We start from the raw sequence: 25,749 nt of genomic DNA on the forward strand, positions 1-25,749 counted from the left end.
TTTCTCTCATTGTATTATTCGGCAATTGCAAGTACCGGGCTGCATATCACCGCATATAACAATATAAGTCATATATAGAGTTGATTCATGTCCTAAAACTGGCATCTCTTCCTATATCGACAAAGATCTACCTAGGAAGAGGCGTCAGATTTATTCGTAGTGATTTTCAGGAAGAATGTTAGATTGATGCATTTCTTTACTTAAATACCTTTGTTGTGTTTGCTACAATCGCAATGTGTTCAATGTCTGTTGTACTGATAAATGTTTTTTTTTTTTTGTTGATTTGACCACATTTATCTTATTGCAGAACTCTTAGAATTAAAAACAGGTTATTATAGTTTGAGACAAATTAAAGCTGCTACTAATAACTTTGATCCAGAAAGTAAGATAGGCGAAGGAGGATTTGGTCCTGTTTACAAGGTAAATTTCGATAAACTGTATGTTAAATTTACTCGAGAAATATATAGTTTTGAAAGGTTTTCCTCAATTATTATTATTATTATTATATATATATATATGGAAACATGATACTAACTAAAGGCATTGCTTATTTGCAGGGTTTACTGTCAGATGGTGCTGTCATTGCTGTTAAACAGCTCTCTTCCAAATCAAAGCAAGGAAACCGTGAATTCGTTAATGAAATAGGTATGATATCGTCTTTGCAACATCTGAATCTTGTGAAGCTTTATGGATGTTGCATTGAAGGAAACCAATTGCTGCTTGTATATGAGTACATGGAGAACAATAGTCTTGCTCGCGCTCTTTTCAGTAAGTGCTTTATGAACTACTTATGGTTGTGTCTATATGTTCCTGTTAAGTTAAAATCAAACTTTAAAAGAAATTTTTTCTTCTAGGTAAACCGGAACAGAAGTTGAACTTGGACTGGAGCACGAGAATGAAGATATGTGTCAGGATAGCAAGAGGTTTAGCTTATCTTCATGAAGAATCAAGGTTGAAAATAGTTCACAGGGATATTAAGGCGACCAATGTCTTACTTGATAAGAATCTGAATGCAAAGATCTTTGATTTCGGTTTAGCCAAGCTTGATGAAGAAGAAAATACTCATATCATGCGAATAGCAGGGACAATGTTAGTATTATGCCACCATATTATAAAGTTTTGAATCGTAGACTTGGTTTATCATTAGTTGGCTTGCACTCATGGTTTTAAATTGCGGCTCACAACCACAATTGTGGCCACAAATGTAAAGGTTTTGAAAGTTTTGGCAAACACATTGTGACTGTAATTGCGGCCTCTTCAACTGCATTTGTCTGCAATTTCAAAGATTGCAATGCAACTGCAATTTATAACCATGCTTGCAATATTAATCACAATCCGTGTATTTCTTGCAGCTATAATCATGTACATATATCGTAGAAATTGGTTCATTTTACCTTTTGAAATCACTGACACAAAGGTGTTAAATGTTCTTATCAGAGGTTAAATGCAAAAGGTATTTCCACAACCCTTTGAAGCCTTCAAAGCTCACATGGACTGCCATGTACAGAAAGCAGCACAAGAAGGTGATTTCTTAACTCTTTAACTGTTTTGTTTTGTAGATTGAACAATGTTGCAATGTCAAGATAAACCAAAATTAAGATCATGAATATGTTGAAATCAAAATTTTCAATGATACATTACAATTATTACTGAAATTTTTACAATAATCTATGCAGATTTTGTGCTCTAAACTCTATCCAAAAACAATTGCATTTATATTCCTTGACCTCTCTAGGTAATATGAATTTTTTTATTTATTATTTTTCTGAACTCATTGTTTAAATATTTGTGCAGTTTCAATTTCTTATTCAAAATATATACACATAAAAATATGAATAGAATGAATTGTATTGTGTATGCTGTCAAGTTTGTTTGGGTTTGTGGATAATGTTTTTGTGATTCCTCTATCACCATATAAGTAGATCACTTATAGGTTGATACTTTTAATCACTTTTAGTTTCATTTAGATAGAAAAAAATATTTCCAGTCTTTGAATTCCTTACTTTAGTGACAATTGGTAAGGTACATAGCTTTGATTGTGTTCAAAAACTCTCTTTGATTGTGAAAGTGAGCACTCAAGGTGAAAGAATCAGTGATAACTGATAATTTTTTAGCTTATTTATTCAGGTATAACAATACTTCATTTTAGAAAGCAAAAATGTTAGCTTATTAAGTTTGCTTATTTAGAGGTGTTTCTCCATGGTGTATATATTATGAATTGGAGTCCAACTTTATTACTCAACACTTTCCAAGCTTTATGACTTTTATCAAGTTGGACTAAGTGTCATTAGAGCATTAAAAGCTTGCTTATACTAAGGACTAAGTGTTAGTGTGTGTATATATACACGTTTCTTTTTTCTGAACCTTATACTAATCATCTTTTATGACACTATGCATTTGATTAATTTTGTTTTCGTGTGCAAAACAGACTCTTCCATGGCGTGAGTTTTGTCAGAGTTCATTTCGAGAGCGAGTGTATCATCTGATGTTAGTGAACCTGATGTTAGTGGACACTGCTACTATGAATGCCTACAATGGTGGATGGGTTGATTTTTGTAGAACACGTAGATTGGTTGAAGGGATGCCGGTTAAATTTATAGCCACCAAACCCCTTGACAACCAGGTTATTTATGTTAAGGTTGCTGCTGATTTTTCCATGCAAACTACTTTGGTGCAGCAAATGATAGATGGAAAGTTTGTTCCTTCTGTGGTCGCGACACAATTCTTTGCAGTCACACCATGATTTGAATTGTTCGAGTTGTGTTGTTTTCTTTGATTCACATGTATGAATTCATGGTTTATTATGTGAATTTTGATTGGAGTGTCATGTTTTATTTTCATAGTAACGTTGAATGCTTAAGCTATGTACTTGGTTAAACTTTTGCAATATGGCTTTTGCTCATCTTTATTATGTGACTTTTGATAGTAGTGTCATATTTTATTTTGATAGTAATGTTGAATGGATATGATGTGTGATGTTCCCATAATACCTTCTGTCATGGTTAGGCTATGTGCCTCCTCTTGCACATTTTATTGTTGATTTTAGAAATTTAGAAGATAGAAGCAACTCATATGAGCAACTTCATTCTATAACTAATACTATTAAATCCTATTTCCATTTATTTTAATTGTTTGGGTAAACCATCAAACATTGTTTGCATTAACCAGAAAATTGAGCCCCAATGGATGTAGAAGAATATGCAGCCAATAAGAATTTTGGAAGAACAATCATTACATCACGTGATAGTTGACATTGTGAAGGAAGTGAAGTAAGTAGTGACATAATATCATAGTTGACTTTGTGCATCAATTTCCAAGAAACCTAATGCATATACAATTCATGAATGTCAACCTAGCATATGATGATACATACTCCTACATAATGATACAAGCATCACATGAACAAAATCTTGCAGGCAGACACGTGGAACAGGATCATTGGGCAAAGACAGTTTTAAACTTGATGTTTTAAACAATGTCATATTTACAGCAACATGGATTGATAAGCGTCATGGTGAAGTTAATTTAAGAAAAAAGATGGAATGATTTGCTATCATGTAGATAAAAATAGCACTTTTTTTTTACAAAAGATAAAACCAGCACTTAAATCTCGGAAAAATTATCAATTTTTACCAAATACTTAAATATTAGGCTTTAATAACATGTTCTAAATTTTTAAGATAATCGCTAAAACAATGAGTTTAATAAAACAATGAGTTTAATAGAGATGCTTAAAGTATAAGTATATAGATGGAGTGAGGAGGTTAAGTATCCTATCTCTAGAGAGGTCTTCATTGTGGCCTTGGTTCATCTACTTGCCTCTTCCTCGATCAAAGAATTAACATGATCCCATATTATTTTTCTATACTTTATCTTAACTACCGTATTTTGCATGCTTTAACTTAATATCCATATGCTTATGACTAACTCTCTTGACTCATATCAACCATGATTGACATATAGATGCTTATGCTTGCCCCCTTTCATTGTTTACAACCATGATTGATATATACTGGGTGTTCCGCAAAACCCGTGCAACGCACGGGCATCCATCTAGTTTACTTGAAAGTTGTTGTTTCTTTATCAATCAAAAGAAATGTTGCAAGTGGCTACTGTTGATTTGCCACAATACTTTGTGGATAATTTGGAAGGTTAGGAATAATTCAATTTTCTCTGGCAAGACGACAATATGACATATATGATTTGGTAGATTATATTAAAAACATCTTTTGATAATAATTTTATGGTGCATTTGAAAATATATAATTTTATTGTCAATTATCTCCGGTACAATTTTGTCCGTCATGCAGGGCCGGTCCCGAGTATTTGGGGGCCCTGTTTGAAAATTAAAAATAGATCTTTAATAAAAAATACAATTTTTTTTTAAAAGTTATTCTCTATTTGAATCGTAAATAATATAAAAAATAGTCACCATAGTAAATAACATCTAAAAGCGACATATTTTAATCAATAACATTAAAATACATCTTTAATCTAATATAATTATCAACTTACGGTTCCTTCGGTAAAAAAAAAACTTTCTTGAAATGCTAGTTTCTTTTTTTACAATCAACCGCAAATTACTTATAAAATTAAGAGTGTGCCTAATAATTTTTTTTTAGTACTAAAATATTTTTAGTAGTAACAAAGTCATTATTTTTTTTTACATATATAAATTTTTTAATAGACCGATATAAACAATTTGAGGCCCTAAATATTTGAGGCCATGTGCGGTGGCTCACCTTGCACACCCACAGGGCCGGCAGGGCCCTGCCGTCATGTATTATCTTATTCTGTCTGTATTGTTGTATCAAGTATTTATCATTTTGCAAATCAAACGCACCCTTAAAGCCCAATGACTCTCTCTAACATTGACAGAGGCACTGTAGCAAATAAACAGTAAAGCTAGAAAACACCTTGTAGAAAATGGGTAAATTAGAAAAATTAGTAAATGAATAACATATAATTGATTTAACTAGAATTGATTTTAAAAGGGAGAATCACGTTTTTAATTAATTGCCAAACATCCTTCGTACAACACAAAATCACGTTTGATGTTCCAAACGCATGTCCATGACTCCTAAACGCCGAACAAAATAGAGGCTTTGTTCATTTTATGAATGATATGTTAATTTTTTGGATTGTACGATTAAATAAGGTTTTTTTTTTCTGCTAGTGTTTCTCTTTGTTGCCGACGTACCATCACTTGTACTTTGCTGCTCTACCTGAGGCTGATAAGTTAGATAAGAATTTTTTCTAAATTTATTATATAAATCTTTGCTATTAAAAAAATAAAAAGAAAATAGGTGATCTATCTTGAATTGAAATGGTGATCTTGATTGAAAAGTGGTGCGTCGACCTTGTTGGATGGAAAGAAAAACCGCAAAATTAATACTAACAAAAAAGTAGGAAAAACTGTACACGTACGTTTACCTTATTAATGAAAAACAGTTGGAAAGGATTATCATGATATGGCTGACAGACACATGCATGGCAATGGCATGGGAGTTTATTAATCGGTGCTCCTTAATCAATTTTTCATTTAATATTCTTTCTACTTCCTTTTGTCAGGTTCAAGTAGACTTTGACTACTTTAATCACACGAGAGCAAATCCTCTCAAGTCAAAGTAGTCATTAAAACAATCTTTTCGCACCAAACACATATTAAAAAAATTTGATAAATAATAAAATTAATATGCATATTTAGTGTATAATAAAATTATTATGCATACTTAGTGTATAATTGTTCCTAATAATTAAAAGTGTTATAGGGTTCCCTCTCGTCTCGTGTGCATAGATCGCTGAAATATGTTATGAGCTGGAGGCCGACGATGAAAAGGGTGGTGTACCTATAAAAAATATTCCAACATCCAAGTTATAAGTTTGAGGTGAAAACTAGGTTAGAGTGGGAAGGAAATACTTTGTTAAGTTGTGAAGGTTGTTTATATAAATCAATGTTTATGACATTGGACTGAGAGAGGTGACATTGGACTTGGCCAAACTCAAAAAGTCTAGTCGAACAATAACTCAAAAATTTGAACTCTTTAGATTAGTGTTGTTTAGGGTCTAGCAGCAAGTTTGGCTTGTAGAAGCTCAAGATGTACTATAGGCATGTCTCATGTCTCTTTTTACCTTATTAATGCAATTCATTTTGGCCTTTCCAAAAAAAAATTATTAAATTTTACATGTATTTAAAAATTTATAGAGAATTATTTATTTGATGACAAATAAATATTTCAAAAGAATCATACAATAAAGGTTGACAGAAGTGAGACTATTCTTATCTTATGAAGTAATTTGCAATTTGTTCTATTATTCTCTACTCAACATCTAATTGGTCAGTCGAACTGCACTACTTGTTGTTAACCGTCATTTGTCAACGCGAAAGCTTCCCTTGGCCGCCACCACCACTCGAATCAATTCATTGTTGATGTTAGTTTTTTTAGCAAAATTAAACCAGAAGTCTTTTATCTTATTTATTTGTAACAAATTCGTCTTTTATCTTTGTTTTTCCCAAACAAGTCATTTATCTTTGTTTTACTCCACACATTCTTTACCTTTATAAACGTGCACGAGTTAATCTTTTATCTTATTTATTTGTAACATAATAAAAGTTTTTAAACAAAGACACATGTTAGAGTTTAAAACCTTTTATTGAATCATAAATGATGCTGAACTTTCGTCTTGGTCTTCTTCATCTTCAACATGTTCATCATCATCTTTACTAATTTATAACAAAGTACACTCAAATATACCTCAAAATTACATAATCTATGCATTTTATTTGTTTTTGTTTGCTTCAATACCTCATCATCATCGTAAATCTTTTTGCACCAAACACATATTAAAAAAATTGATAAATAATAAAATTAATATGTATACTTAATGTATAATTGTTCTAAAAGGAATTCAAGTTATTCGTATGAGAAGGGCTCACAGTGTGCCTATAGGTTATATCGATAAAAGATGTTATGAGCTGGAGGCCGATGATAAAAAGGGATATACCTATAAAAATTACCTATGAAAATTACTTCGACATGCAAGTCATTATAAGTTTGAGGTAGAAGCTCTAGGTTAAAATGCGACGTATCTTGTGAGGTTGTGAAGTGTTGTTTGTATATATAAGCCAATGTTTGTGACATTGGACATGGTCAAACTCAAAAATCTAGTCTAGAAAAATAACTATTATTAAATTTTGCATGTATTTAAAAATTTATAGAGAATTATTTATTTAAAGACAAATAAATGTTTCAAAAGAATCTTACTATAAAGATCGACGGAAGTCTCGAACTATTCTTATCTTATGAAGTTTGTTCTATTTGTCTCTGCTCGATATCTAAATAGTTGGTCAAACTGCATTAATTAGCACTTGTGAACCATCATATAATGATAGTAAAGTTTAATTATAAAATAAATAAAAAATAAAAATATTATTTGTGAGTGTATTTTTTTTATCTTTGCTATTTTTAACAAGAATTCCTCCCAAAATATTTCACGTATCAGTTTCTATTGTTAAATCAACTCTCATTTAAGTAATAGGAGTTCACATATTGTCTTGGGTGCTCTCCCCCTCTCAACTTGCCTCCTAACTTCTCTCCCTCTCCCTCTCTCTCTCCCTAATTGAATAATTTTATTTGTAGCGGTCACACTAAAAATTGTGAGTTTTATACAGACTAAAAATATATTTATTAATAAATAAATAAACAAATAAATAAAATATTTTTATATTATGCGGCACTATTTCATAAAGTAAAATTTTGTGTGAATTTTTGTTGGTCAAACGAGAGTTGATCTAAAAGAAGGATACCAAAAGTGCATGCCAAAACATTTTGGAGGAGCAAACATGCGATTTTTGGTAGATACTTCATAGATTAAAAAAAGCATAATGCTACATACAGCGAAATTCAATTCGTGAGCTGTTCCCGCTCATGAAAAATGTATTAATATGGAGAGTGCCAACATCGCTTCCTTTTTCGAACAACACCTCCAATATTCTTGAGGATGTTCTATGATACAGATCCAAACTTCAATGTGTGTCTATCACACCCATTTTGAGAGTTTCATCAATCCGGCATGTCTAGAATTGGCCCTATGTCTATACCGTACCAATAGACCAAGCTTTTACCCTATCTTCCGGGGAGGCAAATTGGAATTCAAAAAAAAAAAAAAACCAAGCCAGCAAGATTAATCTCCATTGTCCAAAATCTTTCCAAATTCCATTCAATTTTAGAGCCAAATCATGAGTGGTTAAGGACTTGTTTCCCTTATTCACAACCACTTGTCAATGCAAATTATTTTTACTCATACAGAAGAAACCCTCCAAAAATTTATCATAAAAGTAGGATTTGAACCCAGACCCTCATTTATTATTGTATTCATATAACAAAATAAAACTTTTATTTTAGAGAAAAAAAAATTGTTCGATCTAATCTCAACACTTATTTTACAACAGAGAGTAGTTTGTTGTACAAGATAAGATGAATATTTACGTTGTACAAAAACAAAAGATGAATATTTACGTAAAATTTTCTAATAAATTTTCATTTATACTAAGATACCCAATATTGTTTAGATAATTATTTATGTAATATCATAATTTTTTCTCAAATAGCCAAGAATGTTTAGATAAATCGACTAGAGTCTCATCTTTTTTAATCAAATTAAAGTCCGAATTTAAACTCATGCTTGGACTGCGACAACATTAAAAACCTTTAACAAAATTTACATAAAATTGTCTTTGGTATTTTGTTCGGTCTATCAACTTTGTAACTATGCTCACATATTTTAAGTGTGGCGAAATGAGTATCTAAAATTCGAACTTTAACCCCTCCACCAATATTTCCGATAGCTAGCTAACTGAGCTCCACTTACGGTTACGGACTTCTTCGGTAATCTTTAGTCAATTTCATCCGGTGAATGGTTGAAAATATATATGAACCGGTTTCATTGGACCATGATGATAAATTCATGCATTGGACCATCCTAACCATCAATCGTACATCAAACGGTAGTTATTAATTAGACCATGATGGACCAATTCACGCAGAGGACCATTCTAACTGTCACCGAAACATAGTGATAGCGTCAAATACTAAATATAGAAATCACGAAATAGGAACACATTGCTTTGTTTTGACTCTCACATTGGTGTCGGTTTGTACATACATGGATATTGAATAGGAAACTTCCATGAAAAATCTTCAAACTCAATTTCTAAAATTACCCAAATCCCATTTCCGTAGTTATTGTTTTTCAAAAGAAGAAAATAAATGTATTCTCCCTTTTTATCTTGATGTTTACAAAAAATATTTGTCATGTAACTAAAATGATATAAAAAGGTTACGTAGAGATTTGACATGGGTTGTAATTGAAGTTTGAATTACAATTTTTCCTTTTTTTAATATTTAATGTGCGTGAATTTTGTCATCGTCAACAAAATAATATATTTTAATTTTATTAGTTATAAAATTAATTATTTTTTATTAGAATTATAAAGTTGGTTTAGTATAACTGAGCTAGCCAGAAGAATTAAAAAGTATAGTGATAAAGGTGGTCTCGAGTTTGATCACAACCTACGAATAATATAATATTTTTTCTGATCATTTTTATTTTATAAGAAACAATTCACTTTTTAAAAATGATCAGAGAGTATGATAGTAAAGTCAATTATATGCTCCAAGATTAACTTGACATTCATAACTTATTATTAAATTTGTTAAAGATTTATTTCTTTTCTTTAACCATAAACTAAACATTCTCCTTAAAAAGTACATATTTTAAGAATTTAAGAAAACTATACTACTTAGATTGAATTAGACATTAGACACGACGCCAAGAGAAGCATTATTCATCCAAGCCATCACTTCATGTCCAATTATGTAGACAATAAAACATCTCTACCCATCCAATTTCCACACATAAATCATTTGTGGTACTCTCAAATTTCCCTACCAATACCTACCCATAAGAATTTTCATTAACTACCACACAAAAACACCCATAAATATTAGCTTATATGTATAACCTTATAATTTAGATAAAAATGGAAGAAGGGTTAGATGGTGATGAAGTATTAAGGTCAATAAGTAGCTTAAGGATGAATATTGGATCTTCATCAAGTAGGAGAAGTTGGCCATCAACAAGTGGTGATCATGTCTTTGAGAGGAATAACAAAAAGGAAGATGTTGATGATGAAGAAGAACTTAAGTGGGCAGCCTTAGAGAGACTTCCTACTTTTGAAAGGCTAAAGAAAAGCATTGTGAAACAAGTTATAGAGAGTGGTGGATTTAGTTATGAAGAAATTGATATATCCAAGCTTGGTATTCATGATAAGAATAAACTTATGGATGGTATACTAAGAACTGTTGAAGAAGATAATGAAAAGTTTCTCCTTAAGATGAAGGAGAGGATTCAAAGGTTTTCCATTTTTTTTTTAAAATTATTTTTGCTTTTTTTTTTTTTATGCTTATTCCATTACTTTTCTTATATATTAATTATAATAAATTTCTAGCTAGACCCAAATTGTTGTGTTCATGCTTTTGATGAAAACATTTTCTCTTTTTTTTATAGAACGATAGATGTTAGTATCGTTAGTTTTCATGTTGAATGTCGTGATCGAAAAATCAATTTCTTATCACTGAACTCTTTAAATTAGATTACATTTTTTTTAAGTTAGAATATAATATATAATCTAATTTTGCTGTTCATGCTCTTGCTGGAAAAGTTTTTAATTTTTTATAAAACGAAAAATGTTAATATTGTTAGTTATATGTCATGATCGATAAGTCATATTCTTATCACTCAAGTGATTTATCGATCATGGTTGGGTTATATATTTTTCAGTTTGGAGAGTATCTCAATCATGTACAATATTAATTATATTTAAAATAATAATAATAATAGTAATCATATATTAGTTATATATATGATTTCAGTTTTATTTTTAATTGGATGATATATTGTGTAATAGTACTATATACTATGATGATTTTTGCAATAGTAGCTTATAAGTTAGGTTGATTTGTATTTTTGTGGAACAGGGTTGAAATAGAGATTCCAAAGGTTGAAGTAAGATTTGAGAAATTGTGTGTAGAAGGAGATGCATTTAATGGAAGCAGAGCATTACCAACGCTTGTGAACTCAACCATGAATGCAATACAGGTATTATAATCTTTGTCAGTAACTATTCAATATATGCATGTGGTCACACTTCTACCATTCCAATTATTTGTCTTTTTTAACCTATCCAACCTACCATTCTTATTATTTCTGATAACAGTTACTCAATATTGCCTTAATTATAAATAAATATTTCATTTTTTAAATTCATATATTTGATTTATATTAAATTATAGATATATCAATTATTCAATAAATCTAAAAAAAATAATATATTTGATTATTTTACATAAATTAATAGAAGATATTTTTTTTTACATAAACAAAATGACAAAGTCATCATAAATTTAGACACAAGTGAGAGAGCATGGTTCGAACTCTGGTCATGACTTTCGACCTAACCATTTCAATATTTTTTTGTCAGTTGAACTACAACTTTTGTAAAAGACGGTTTCAAAGATACTCAAATACAATAAATATTGAAACTAATAAATTGAAGATTTGAACTAACGTCCAAATATATTAAATGTTAGTTGTACTTACTAGACAAATATTTTTTATCAAATAAAATATAAAAAATAATAATTTTATTAAATTAATTCTATAAAGTGTTGATGTTTTATACAACTATAAATATGTGTTTGATCCGCTAAAATATAAGTAATTGAATGTGACAACTCTAGTTGTAACGTGTTTGATTTTAAAATTGATCTTTAGACCGGACAAGTTGGAGTTCAAGAGACTCAACAAAAATTGAAATTTTTATTCCTCATTAATTCACATGACAATTTTTTATCGCCACACATTTTTACCACACATACAAGGTATTTAAAATACCAAAATACAATAACATTTTGTCTACCAAATATCATAAAAGACAATAAATTATTCAATACATTAAAAGTTTATTTTGTCTGATACTTATATTTTATAGATCAAATAAATCTGGAGAATATTAATTTGAGATCAGTGAACTAATGTTCCTAACACACTATTTAAGTAAAAATATTGTATTGAAAATAACAATTTTTTTATACTTATATTTTGTCCAAAAAAAAGGTGGACTAAACAATTTCGAAATATTTTTATCATATTTAATTTCTTAACTAGTAGCTCATGACCGCTAGTTAACATTTTTCTTAAAAATAATACTATTAATTAAGGCTTTGACTAACATGCACGACTGCACCATATAGTGCATGGTGCACAAGTCATCGATTTTATCATAACGAATACGAATTTTACAAAATCCACCATTGGATTGAAAGTTTATATTATATAGATCATCCATAAAAAAAATTAAAAAATAAAAAATCATTTGATATGTTATTGAGACTCATAAAAATTAACGGTATTTAATAAAAATTCATAAACCGTTAATTTTGACGGGTCTCAATAACATATCAGATAATTTTCAATTTTTTAAAAAAAAAAAAATTATGAATGATCTATATGATATAAACTTTCAATCCAACAGTGAATTTTGTAAAATTCAAATTCGTTATAATGAAATCGCTAACTTGTGCATCATGTACCATATGGTGCGGTACTTCTGCATGTTACAACTTGCAATACTAATTAATACAAGTATGTATTATATTAAAAATGAGACTCACTTCTGACCTCCAAATATGCCACTCGTCCTAAACAGAGACAGTAATTTTTATTAATGGCTATACTCTCTTACTAATTTTTTTGAACAAATTCTTACTATTTTTACTAAACGTGATAAACTACAATTTTTGTTAATCATGATACTATTAAACGACGACACATTAAATTGTTTTAGATTTTATAATAAAAATGTCCAAATATATATGATATATAATATCCTTGAATGCTTCCAACTCAATACGTCAATTTTGTAAAACATGCATGAGTTTGAATTATTAATGAACGATCTAATTATCTCCAAGTACTACTCCCACACCCGTGCGATGCACAGGTATTATGTGGTATTTTATATTATAATGTTAAAAAATTATTCATATAAATTGTAACGATAAGTGTTGTGAAAATGATAATAATAATAATAATAATAATAATAATAATAATAATAATAATAATAATAATAATAAAGTGATGTACTTATCACTTCCTCCAACCAATATATTTTCAACCTTATATGTTGATCCTTCGTCAACCAATTTTTTTATCTTTGAAACCAAACTATTTCCCAAAGTAGCAAGAATCTTATCACACTGGATGATCAAAGTAAAAAAAAAGGAAAAAGTTAATAAAAAAAAAACATCAATAGAGATTTTGTGAAAATGTGAGAAGTATATCAAGATAGTACATCACCTTTTCATCAACAAACAACATATTCATGGACGTAACCTCAATTTGGTTTGTATTTGTCTGTTACATTCCACACATGAACAATTCGAACTTTCAACTTTAGATTTGCTTTTCCAGCTACTATAGCAGACACATGAGGGTAGATAGGAGCTATGGTTTGAAAATGTAATTTGTTTTAACTAAAAACTAAACTCAATAGAAATGTAATTAAGTCAATAATGTATACACTCTTCGTATTTTTTTGTGTGACTAAATTATAAACTCTTTATTGTTTCTATAAAAACGGTTGACATTTAAATGAGATAAATGTTGAAAGAGAATCCAACTATGTTCATCTTCATTGTCACTAAGGAATGTTATAGTAATCTAGAAAAAGTGTAACATCTTGTGACATCAATTTTTGGATAATTGGAGAGGTATAATTCAATAATAATGTAGAAAACTGTAACATCTTGTGACATCAATTTTTGGATAATTGGAGAAGTATAATTCTTTATTATTTATTATGAGATTGATATAATATAAAAAAAATAGAGATGAGAATGATATAATATAAGAAAGTGATGTGGCATTATTGTGTGATTTAATTGGATGTAAGTGGATGATGTGGATTAGAGTTAAGATGGATAGTATGAAAACTATCTAGGAATTATATATACAGAATATATCAGTGCGTGTCATTTGGTCTAGTTGGTGAGTACAGCCAAATCTTATATGGATTTCATATCCAATTATTACAAATGAACAATACTGGAGACGGCTGGAAAGTGAAATAGTACTATTTATCAGAGTAATAAAGTTGGGGTATAGTTAACGAGTGTCTTCGGAATATTATTTAAGCATTCCATTAGATAGCCAAAAGTAAAGATAGCCAAAAGACTCTCACTTATCCTATAATAAGACATTACTATCAGGAGGGAGACAAATAATGAGCAAGACTTCCACAGTCACATGACTATAGATACACTCACGTAATTTTTTGATTTTTGATTAAGATTTTTTGATTAATTATGAAATAATTAAAAGAATGAAATGAAAAATTAAAATTTTGTGAAGTGACTAAAATAATTATATTTGATGACGTGGATTATATTATATATGAATAATCTGACAATAACTCCCTCTACAAATCTTCTTATGGTTGGAAATTAAATAATGAAATATAAATTAATTTAAATGTCTCTATTAATGTTGAAAATATAGAAAGACATGAACCATACAATGAATAAAATCTCACAATTTATGTTACTGTGAGTTTAACTTAGTTAGTAAAGATATTACGGAGTACTTTTATATGTAGGAGTCGAAGTTCGAATGGTTTAAATTAGCACCGTATTAAATTGAATTGGTTACATACTCCTATCGCATTACCTTTTCAACCACCACATTAATAATTTCCTTAAAATTAGTTGTTGAGCATATATGCATTTATCTAAAAGCATTAATTGTGTAATGATATTGTCCTTGTTGAAAACATGCAGGGAGTTCTTGGATCAATCAAGCTTCTCCCCTCAAAGAAGAGTGTTATCAAAATACTTGAAGATGTTAGTGGAATTATTAGACCCGCAAGGTACTATTAATTGATGGGGCCATATTTATTAATACTATATTGTTACATTACATAGGACACTTCTTAATCTTATTAATAGATGATTGAATCTTGACTATTTAATCAAAATTAAGAAAAAGAAAAGATAGTGATAGATGATTGAATCTTGACTATTTGATCATGAGTTTGTTCTCTTGATCATTACTGCAGTTGTGCGTGGAGAGATTTTGTTTTTTTTAACAAAAAATATTGTGGAGCCATTTTTTTTTTTGGTTACATAGTGGATCCATGTTTGTTAGCACACTTTTTAGTTGCTAAAGTTAAGAAAAAGAAGACCAATTGCGATAGTCACCACTTTCAAAAGACACTGATCAATAATTGAATCTCTTAACTATTTAGTCTAAAGTTCGAACTCTTAATCATTATTGTAGTTGCTTCCAGAGATATTTTGTTTTGTTTGTTTTTTCAAAAAAATACTATATTATAAGAGGGAATCCTATATTTGATAAAGTAACAATATTTTATATTCTCTAGAGTGGGACTGAACTCCAAACACCTTTGGACCTATTATTGATTGTACCTGAATTGAATTCAGATCCTCTCTAGTATTATGAGGTTAATGTTAAAAAGAGAAAATCATAAAATAAATTTGGTGATATAGATAAACCTAGCTAGATTGATTAGTTCATTGAGTTTATTTATCGATAAATCAAAATGTTAAATTTTGATCATATGATTAAGAGACTCAAGCTTATTACTCCTTACAAATATCTCACACCATATATATATCACTGAAATTTTTCTCTTTTTCCAAAGGAATCTCTTCTGTTCCTTGAGAGAAAAAGTCTTGATAGGGTCTACTTTGTTTCATTAAGAAGAAAATGAAACATGACAAAAAAAAATCACGTGAAATTTTAAAACTGCTCAAAATTCTATATAGCTTGTCTACTAGAGCACAACTAGTGGAGACTAGAGTCTTGTTGTTTTAGGTTGAAAAAGTTTAAAATATCCCCTTTACATTACTATATTTTTATTACATTTTATTTATGTTTGGGATATTTATGTTGGTTTATAAATATATTTTGTTTTCTCTAAACCAAAAACAATATAATAGTGTTTTTTTAGGGTGTTAACTTGGTCTCAATTGATGCAAAAATTTGACATGAGAATGACTTTACTTGCCAAAAAACAAAAAGGTCATAAATGCTACATACTATCAAAGTATCCCCTCACTCTAAATTTTTGTCTAAATAATAAAAAGTTGAAATAAAAGAATAAAGATAATAGACTCTTTTTTTGACGAAAATATAGACTTAAGTGACTAATAAACTCCTTTTAAAATGAACCGTTCGAAAAAACCCGAATTTGATTCATGGTGAAAAATTCTTTTATGATTTACTAGTACATGTGAAAAATGTTCATTTAGTTGATCGATAATTGAGAAATCCAGAAGAGAGATACACCACCACACATGCAAAAAGTAAATGACAGGCTATTTTGGATAGGGATGGCAACGGGCGCCCACGGGTGCGGGTTTGACACTTACCAAACCCACACCCGAAATCATCACCCAAACCCAAACCCAAAGATTGTTCGGGTGGCAAAACAACACCCACGCCCACACCCATTGGGTTCGGGTTTTTTCCACCCAAACCCAAACCCGCAGCACATTTGAAAATAATTTGCAAATTTAAGAAATTAAATTCCAACATAGACTTTGAATTAAATTACAACTAAAATTAAGGTCTTCCAAGGAAATTCAAACATAGACTTTCAAGAAATTACAACATAGACTTTCAAGAAATTAAATTACAACTAAAATTTAAGGTCTTCCAAGGAAATTGAGGGAGACTATGGGGGTAATTAGGTAATTATAAAATATTTTCGGGTGGGTGTATGAGTTTCGGGTGTGGGTTTGACTGATACCAAACCCACACCCATATTATCGGGTGTCACCCGAACTCAAACCAAAACCCAGTCAAATCGGGTTTCGCCCGTTGACTTGGGTTTGGGTTCGGGTGGGTCTCTCGGGTTTGAGTTTTTTTGCCATCCCTAATTTTGGAAGAGGAAAAAACACACTACTATGGGGTCTACACCTTTTTTATTTTCTCCAAATTGCGTGAAGAACACATTTCTATTTTTCTATTGACAAATAACTTTTTGACATCAAAATATTATGAATATCTGTGATTTACGTGTATTTTTAAAATGTGTATAAGTTGTTTTTGCCCCCTATTTCTCACTTCACAATTTCTTTTGACCAAACAATACCTTACAAAAGCATAAATGTTTTATTTTGAAATACATTGCTTACTCTTTCTTTTTTCTCTTGTCTTGTATTTATCTTTCTCAAACGCTGTACAGACTTACATTGCTATTGGGACCTCCCGGATCAGGAAAAACCACACTGCTGCAGGCACTTGCTGCCAAACTGGACAGAGATTTAAGGGTTGGTTGGCCATCCTTTCCATTTGAAGTTTCTAACAAAATATGCATAACATTTAATGGTTAATTTAAATGATAACTTGAGCATGAACATTAATATGATTCAGAACATTATACACATTACCAATCATAAAGTTAAACATGCAGTGTCCCGTGAGCATAGCTCGGTTGATAGGGACCAGTGGCGGCTCGCACACATGTGCGAGGTGTGCGACGACATCGGGCCTCAAAATTTTGAGGGTCTCAGCTCAGAATTTTGAGGTCCTATAATATTACTTATATATTATTTATACCCATAAAATATCATATGTATATTAATAGATTAGTTTTTAGGCCCTAAACTAATAGTTATATATCGTTAATGTTCATATAATATCATATGAGTATCAATAGATTAGTAATCTATACTCGTAAATATAGTTTTAGTCCATTTTAATCTTTGTATAAAATTTAACCTCAGATTAGAAGGTTCCTTTTTGACGTTATATACAAAGATAATTATTTTGTATTTCTTATCCACTTGATTTAATGCAATTGGTTTAATATTGATAATCTATATGTTTACAAGAATAAAAATAATTTTTTTATATTATACTCAATTTAAATCGACAGTTTTTTTTTAAAAAAATTATATTTTTTATATTAAGGAGTCACTTTTATATTTTGCACAGAGCCTCCTAAAATCCGGAGACGCCCCTGATAGGGACATTGCATGTAATATGTAGGGACCGGGACTCGAACCCTGGTACTCACACTTATTCACCTTAAAAAGTGAAATTCTAGCCACTAGGCTATTTGATGGAAAAAAAATAAGGTTAAACATGCTGTAACATATAAATAAAAATACATTAAAGATCATGCTGAAAATGTTTTAATACTATCATATGTTTTTCAGTTTTTGATTTTGCATGATCAAAATTTTCATATGAATAGGTATCAGGAAGAGTGACTTACTGTGGTCATGAGTTATCAGAATTTGTTCCTGAAAGAACATGTGCTTATATTAGTCAACATAATCTTCATCATGGAGAGATGACAGTAAAAGAGACACTAGACTTTTCAGGACGAAGCTTGGGAGTAGGAACAAGGCATGATCTACTTGTGGAATTGACAAGGAGAGAAAAACGTTTAGGAATCAAACCTGATCCTGATATAGATGCTTTCATGAAAGCCACTGCAATGGAAGGTCAAGAAACAAGTCTCATCACAGATTATGTTCTTAAGGTTTAATTGATGTATTTATTTCTATTTGATTATTATTACTATACTCTACATTTTATCAGCATTATAATATTTCTTGCTGTCTGATATCAATGAAAATGGACTCAGATTCTTGGATTGGAAATGTGTGCTGATACTTTGGTGGGAGATGAGATGAGACGGGGAATATCTGGTGGAGAGAAAAAGCGGTTAACTACTGGTATGAGAAAATAGTTATAGAAAATTTTGAAGTTACTAAAGAGAGAAAATATGATATGTTAGGTTTGAGAAAACATTTTATGTTTTCACTTTTAATTATAAAATTTTCCTTGTAATTTGTTTTATTTTCTGTTTTCAAAGATTTGTACAAGAGATGGTGAAAACAGTAAATTAAAACATTTTCCAGAAAACTAGCAAACTGTCAGATCATGTTTGGATAAACAACTTAATTTAGCGCTTACATATATATATAGGTTATTCCTATAATCAAAGACAGATAAAATAAAGTCATTGTTTCCATATAAGCCATAAGTTGTTTTCATAAGTTATCTTAGATAGCTTATGAAAATAAACTGAAAACGGTTAATGAACATGTCATAAGGTGTTTCCAAGTGCTTACGCTAGTAGACAAGCTCAAATAAATCCAAACAGACCCAAATGCTTCAATGTTTTCAATATTTCAAATCTCCTCTTTGTCAATTCTCAAGCAGTGTAGCCTTCCTATATCGAATGCAGGTGAGATGCTGGTAGGACCTGCAAAAGTTTTCTTAATGGATGAGATCTCGACCGGTCTAGATAGTTCTACAACCTTCCAAATAGTCAGGTTCTTGAGGCAGCTAGTTCATATCATGGATGTCACAATGATAATCTCTCTTTTACAACCTGCACCAGAAACATTTGATCTTTTTGATGACATAATATTACTTTCAGAAGGTCAGATTGTTTACCAAGGTCCACGCAAAAATGTACTCGATTTTTTCGAGAGTGTAGGATTCAAATGTCCCGAAAGGAAAGGAGTTGCAGATTTCTTACAAGAGGTTACTTCTAGAAAGGATCAAGAGCAGTACTGGTTCATAAGGGACAAACCTTACCATTATATCAGTGTTACCGAGTTTGTAACTCACTTCAAAAGTTATGGAATTGGACAACAACTTTCTGAAGAGCTAGAGGTTCCATATGACCGCGCGAAAACTCATCCTGCAGCATTGGTTAAGGATAAATATGGAATCACAAAACTAGAACTTTTCAAGGCATGCTTTGCAAGAGAGTGGCTACTGACAAAGCGAAGCGCTTTTATATACATATTTAAGACTAGTCAGATTATGATTATGTCTTTGATTGCTATGACAGTGTTTTTAAGAACAGAAATGAAATATGGTCAACTTGAAGATGGGAGAAAATTTTATGGTGCACTATTCTTCAGTTTGATTAATATAATGTTCAATGGAATGGCTGAGCTTGCAATGACTATTTTTAGACTTCCTGTTTTCTTCAAGCAGAGAGATTTATTATTTTATCCTGCTTGGGCTTTTGCACTTCCAATATGGATCCTTAGGATCCCTCTCTCTTTCCTTGAGTCAGGATTATGGGTTGTTCTTACTTATTATACTATAGGGTTTGCTCCAGCTGCAAGCAGGTATGAAAATTCACTAATGTTGTTTGTATTTTAGAAGTTTTTAAATACTGCTACAAGTAGACCTATAACTTTTTTATTCCTTGAGTGAAAATTAGTATGTGAAAACCTTGCATGTTCATAATTTGTTAATTATTTCTATGTTTATGTTTATGATTGTTAACTACATGGCCTTTTGGATTTGAGTCTTCTATAATAAGTAGAGAGTAAAGTATATGAAGCACGGATACTCCTCAGGTTAGGCGTGTCCCGGTGTCGGACACCGACACCTATAATTATACTGAATTATGTCATCTTCTCAAATTATTATCGGTGTCGACGTGTCAGTGTTTGTGTTGTGTCTGGTGTCCGTGCTTCATAGAATTTGCAATCTCAACCATTATTGATAAAATCAAGGTTGATATTTCAACACATTTTCATAATTTGTTTAGCGTATGTTTTGTTTATTGACTTGAAAGTAACAAGAGATAACCTGACTCAACTGAATTTGTACAATTGTAACAGATTTTTTCGACAGTTTTTAGCATTCTTCTGCATTCATCAGATGGGTCTATCTCTATTCCGATTCATTGCTGCTCTTGGAAGAACACAAGTTGTGGCAAATACACTTGGTACCTTTATATTGCTACTTGTTTTCTTACTTGGTGGCTTCATTATAGCAAGAGGTGAGCCTTATTTATTCTTTTGCACCTTATAAACTTCATTGGTCAAATTTAAATGCATGGCAGAAAACAAAGTATTAGAGAAATGAATGGCTCATGCATCTTTAATAATGACCTTTACAGATGACATTGAACCTTGGATGATATGGGGATATTATGCTTCTCCTATGATGTATGGTCAGAATGCTATTGCCATCAATGAGTTCCTAGATGAGAGATGGAGTACTGTAAGATCCTTAACATATGAGAGAAAAAAAACACACCATGATTTCATTTACTTGCAAAACTGTATTCATTTATTTATCATATGATATTAGTTTTGATGCACTATCAGTGTAAAACTTTTTATACTGCTAATCAATCACAACTTATTTTATGCATGACTTTTACGATAGATATGATATTTTTAATGATCCGTTACAGCCAAATTTGGACCCAAGAGTTCCTGAACCTACAGTTGGGAAGGCTCTTCTCAAGGCTAGAAGCATGTTTACAGAAGATTATTGGTACTGGATTTGTGTTGGTGCTCTCTTAGGATTTTCACTACTGTTCAACATTTGTTTTATTGTCGCCCTAACGTTTTTGAATCGTAAGTCACCATACTGCTTGTTTCTGATTTTGTTTCTGCTATAAGACTGTCTCTAACAATGACTTAACACTGAATTGCAGCATTTGGTGATTCTAAATCCATTGTTCTGGAGGAAGAAAACGAGAAAAATCCATTTGAAAGTAATTACTCAACCTTAACATTTTCTTAATGTCAAATGTATAGAAAGATTATGTTCTTAGGAACTAAGGGCCCGTTTGGCCTAGCTTTTTTTAGGTGTGGAAGCTCTTTTAATCATAAAGCTAGAAATAATAGTTTTTTAAAATTGTTTGGTAAATCTTAAATTTTTTTATAAAAAAAATGTTAAAAGTTGTTGTTTTTTATTATAATAATAGGGTTAAAAGATATATTTGATAATATATTATTATTTTTTCTAAAATATTGAAACTGTTTTTTTTTTTTACTATAGCTTTTTTTGGCCTAACTTTTTACTTTTAAGTCAAAAGAAGAGAAAAAAAAGCTAGGCCAAACGGGCCCTAAATATCAGTTTGATTTTAAAAGCTTTTTTTTTTTCTTTCTGGTAAGCCTTAAACTTCTTTCTGGTAAAGTACAAACATATCAACTTACTCCTGGAATATAATTAGATATTATAGCAAGCTGTGAGAGAAATTCTAAATTCATTCTTTGATCTAGTTTGGTTTCATCAGAAATGTGTATTTTTGTCCTGCACAATATGAAATGTATATTCCATTGATGCTCTCCTAGGATTTCGTCATTTTTCAATATTCACACCAAATATCTATCGGCTATAATATACTTCCTTTTCAAACACAAACTAAAATAAAACAACTATACATGCAGACATTGAAATGGAAGAAAGAAATACCTCAGAGCGTCCAATTCTCAATGCAACAACCAAGAGGGGAATGGTGTTACCCTTTAGGCCACTATCGCTTGCTTTCGATCACGTGAATTACTACATCAATATGCCAGCCGTAAGTTCTGCAAACACTAACTTCATTTTAATCATCCTACAATTATTATGCACTTCAGCATTGTTTTTCACTACTCTATTTTCCTACCAAGGAGAAACTTCTTTGTTGATTATCAACTTTCATGGGTTACAGTATTCCTCTTTATGCCTTTACAATGTCTTAATAGTATTCTCATAGCAGGAAATCAAAAAACAAGGATTTGAAGAGAGTCGGCTCCAATTACTAAGAGATGTAAGTGGTGCTTTCAGGCCTGGAGTACTAACAGCATTAGTAGGTGTAACTGGTGCGGGAAAAACCACACTGATGGATGTTCTTGCTGGAAGAAAAACTGGTGGTTATATTGAAGGAAGCATTAGTGTATCCGGTTATCCAAAGAACCAAGCAACTTTTGCTCGAATAAGTGGATACTGTGAACAGAATGATATCCACTCTCCAAATCTTACAGTCTATGAATCTATTGTTTTTTCAGCTTGGCTACGTCTCGGTAAGGAGGTCAACGGAGAAACACAGAAGGTTTGTTTTATTTTAATGAACTCTTACATCTAACTCCGCAAGACCCCCTCATGAACTTTTTTTTGCAGCATGCTTTGTTCAATAAAATATTTAGCCAAATCATCCCCAGCGATGTAACTTCGTGAACAGATTAATTCTTAACCATCCTCTCTTACTACAGATGTTTGTTGAGGAAGTTATGAAACTTGTTGAGCTACATCCAGTGAGGAATTTTTTAGTAGGCCTTCCTGGAATAGATGGTTTATCAACAGAACAAAGAAAGAGACTAACCATTGCTGTAGAATTGGTTGCCAATCCTTCTATCATCTTTATGGATGAGCCTACATCAGGCCTTGATGCTAGAGCTGCAGCAATTGTTATGCGTACTGTCAGAAATACGGCGAATACAGGGAGAACTGTGGTCTGCACAATTCACCAACCAAGCATTGATATATTTGAATCTTTTGATGAGGTATAACTTCTCAAAATTTGGGAGATGAACTTTTACTTCTATGAGAGTTAATGAAAAACAATGTTCTCTCAATTTCGTCTTTCATTCAGCTGCTTTTGATGAAGAGAGGAGGACAAATAATATACAGTGGTCCCCTTGGTCAACAATCTCAGAAGCTTGTCAGGTACTTTGAGGTGAGTATGACTTCGGCAGTGGCACTGCAAAATATAAAAAAATCTCAAATTCTGCAATCTTATAAATTATGTAAACCTTTTACAGGCTATTTCAGGGATTCCTAAAATCAAAGATGGATATAATCCTGCCACGTGGATGTTGGAGATCAGTTCTCCAACAGTTGAGTCTCAGCTTAGTGTAGATTTTGCAGAATTGTATATTAAGTCAGAATTGTATCAGTTAAGTAATAGTAGAAGTTGCTTCCCCGCATTACTACTGTTGTTCCTTTTTTTTTTGTTAAGCACAGCAATGTTCCTTTCTGATATAAGCTCCTCTTTTCAGGACGAATCAAGAACTTATTAAAGAGCTAAGCACACCATTACCAGGAACAAAAGATCTTAATTTTGCTACTAAACACTCCCGGTCCTTTACTACTCAATGCAAAGCTTGCTTCTGGAAACAGCAATGGTCCTACTGGCGGAATCCCCAATATAATACCATCCGGTTCTTCTTGTCGGTATCTGTAGGTGTTATTTTTGGACTCATTTTCTGGAAAAAAGGAGATAAACTGTAAGTTTACTTGTTCTCCAAGTTGGTATTGTACTTAAAGAGATGTTAGTTGTTAACTTTTAAGTTTTAACCTTTGATATGAAAACACATGAATCAAGTAAGATCAAGAGTATCATAGGTTACTCGTTGGACAATACTAGAACTTAAAGCTTTGTACGCATAGGATAACACTTTCTATTGAAATTTTAAATTGAATGAAAAATATGTACAAATCGTCAATACCTTGTTGGATAGTTTTTGACCAACAGTTACCATAAGATTGTTCAACCATCTACAAGAAATCTTGTTGAGAATCAGAATATAAGGTGAATTATGTGGTGAAAAATTATTTCTTGGCTGCAGACACAAGGAACAAGATCTTATGAATTTAATGGGAGCTATGTATTCAGCTATTTTATTTCTTGGATCCACCAACACTGCCTCAGTTCAACCTGTAGTAGCAGTAGAAAGAACAGTCTTCTACCGTGAAAGAGCAGCCGGAATGTACTCAGCTCTCCCTTATACAATTGCTCAGGTAAATGAAGCTGACCCTTTCTCACACACAAACAAGAAACAGAAAAACAACAGTTTATTGAATTCCCAATAACTGAGCAAACTTATGAAATTTACAAGCATTGACGTGCAGGTAGCAATAGAATGTATATACGTTGCAATCCAAACACTTGCCTATACCCTTATCCTTTACTCGATGATGGGGTTCCCTTGGCAAGCTGACAAGTTCATCTGGTTCTACTACTTCATATTCATGTCCTTCGTCTACTTCACACTTTATGGAATGATGACTGTTGCTCTGACTCCAAACCATCAGATTGCTGCAATTGTTATGTCTTTCTTTCTAGTGTTCTGGAACATATTCTCGGGTTTCGTTATCCCCAAATCGGTATGTATAGCAAAGAAAAGTTCAAATATATTTATACTCAAGGAGTGACAGGACAAATTTCACATTAGCCTATATGATTTAAGGAATATAGTTCTCACATTATTAAGCACATATATTGAAATCTTTCTGCAATCCAATCCAATTTGATAACTTGATAACTAAGAATCTTTGCAAAGAATTGGTAATTATAGTTCTTAATATTCAGTTTCTCCTTTTGCAGCAAATTCCGATATGGTGGAGATGGTATTATTGGGCGTGCCCAACTGCTTGGACTGTATATGGTCTAGTGACCTCACAGTTGGGTGACAAAGAGACTCTAATTGAGGTACCTGGAGCTGGAACAATATCTGTAAAATCATATCTCAATGAACAAATGGGCTTTGAATATGACTTCCTTGGAGTTGTTGCTGTGGCTCATATTGTTTTTGTTCTTGTGTTTCTTTTTGTATTTGCTTATGGCATCAAAGTCCTTAATTTCCAGAAGAGGTAAATAATACAGAATTAAAAACAGAAAGAGCTAATATAAATGAAGAACAAAGTAAAGAGGTATATTTAAACTTAAATGCTTCTGTACCATAAATAGCTAGTATAAACAAATACAACTTTGGCTTTCAATGCTCTTTCGCTTGTATTTATCTATTGTTCTCCCAAATTATCACATTTGAGATGATAATGATTCATGTGCATGTTACAATTGAAAATATTTTAAAAGAAGTTGCAGTTATTACTGTGAAA

At 31.3% G+C, this 25,749-nt stretch overlaps 2 protein-coding genes across 2 annotated transcripts; both read left to right on the forward strand.

Moving 5' to 3' along the window:
• Positions 1–282: 282 nt before the first annotated feature.
• On the forward strand, positions 283–2,908 carry LOC123888058 (probable LRR receptor-like serine/threonine-protein kinase At1g53440; the record flags this gene model as incomplete). The annotated part of the gene is made up of 6 exons (XM_045937012.1): positions 283–420; positions 558–768; positions 855–1,089; positions 1,438–1,523; positions 1,677–1,735; positions 2,429–2,908. Coding segments are annotated over 4 exons (591 nt in total), but the record flags the coding sequence as incomplete, so codon positions are not given.
• A 6,780-nt stretch (positions 2,909–9,688) lies between these two features.
• On the forward strand, positions 9,689–25,687 carry LOC123920431 (pleiotropic drug resistance protein 2-like). The gene is made up of 20 exons (XM_045972690.1): positions 9,689–10,416; positions 11,040–11,160; positions 14,898–14,986; positions 17,330–17,414; positions 18,344–18,634; positions 18,740–18,830; positions 19,346–20,246; positions 20,748–20,908; positions 21,029–21,132; positions 21,329–21,494; positions 21,575–21,634; positions 22,314–22,447; positions 22,628–22,960; positions 23,121–23,411; positions 23,501–23,584; positions 23,670–23,803; positions 23,907–24,134; positions 24,477–24,648; positions 24,760–25,014; positions 25,235–25,687. The coding sequence occupies exons 1-20, from the start codon at positions 10,043–10,045 to the stop codon at positions 25,502–25,504; spliced, it is 4,344 nt and encodes a 1,447-aa protein (XP_045828646.1). The 5' UTR covers positions 9,689–10,042; the 3' UTR covers positions 25,505–25,687.
• The last annotated feature ends 62 nt before the right edge of the window (positions 25,688–25,749 follow it).

The sequence above is a fragment of the Trifolium pratense genome, linkage group LG1, assembly GCF_020283565.1.
Source record: "Trifolium pratense cultivar HEN17-A07 linkage group LG1, ARS_RC_1.1, whole genome shotgun sequence".
Taxonomy (NCBI): Eukaryota; Viridiplantae; Streptophyta; class Magnoliopsida; order Fabales; family Fabaceae; genus Trifolium; species Trifolium pratense.

Excerpts from the sequence above, each read along its gene's own strand:
- LOC123920431 (XM_045972690.1), top strand. The coding sequence starts at position 10,043 with ATGGAAGAAGGGTTAGATGGTGATGAAGTATTAAGGTCAATAAGTAGC. Across the intron at positions 21,133-21,328 it reads TAGATGAGAGATGGAGTACT|CCAAATTTGGACCCAAGAGT; the intron begins GTAAGATCCTTA and ends GATCCGTTACAG. Across the intron at positions 23,585-23,669 it reads AGCTTGTCAGGTACTTTGAG|GCTATTTCAGGGATTCCTAA; the intron begins GTGAGTATGACT and ends AACCTTTTACAG.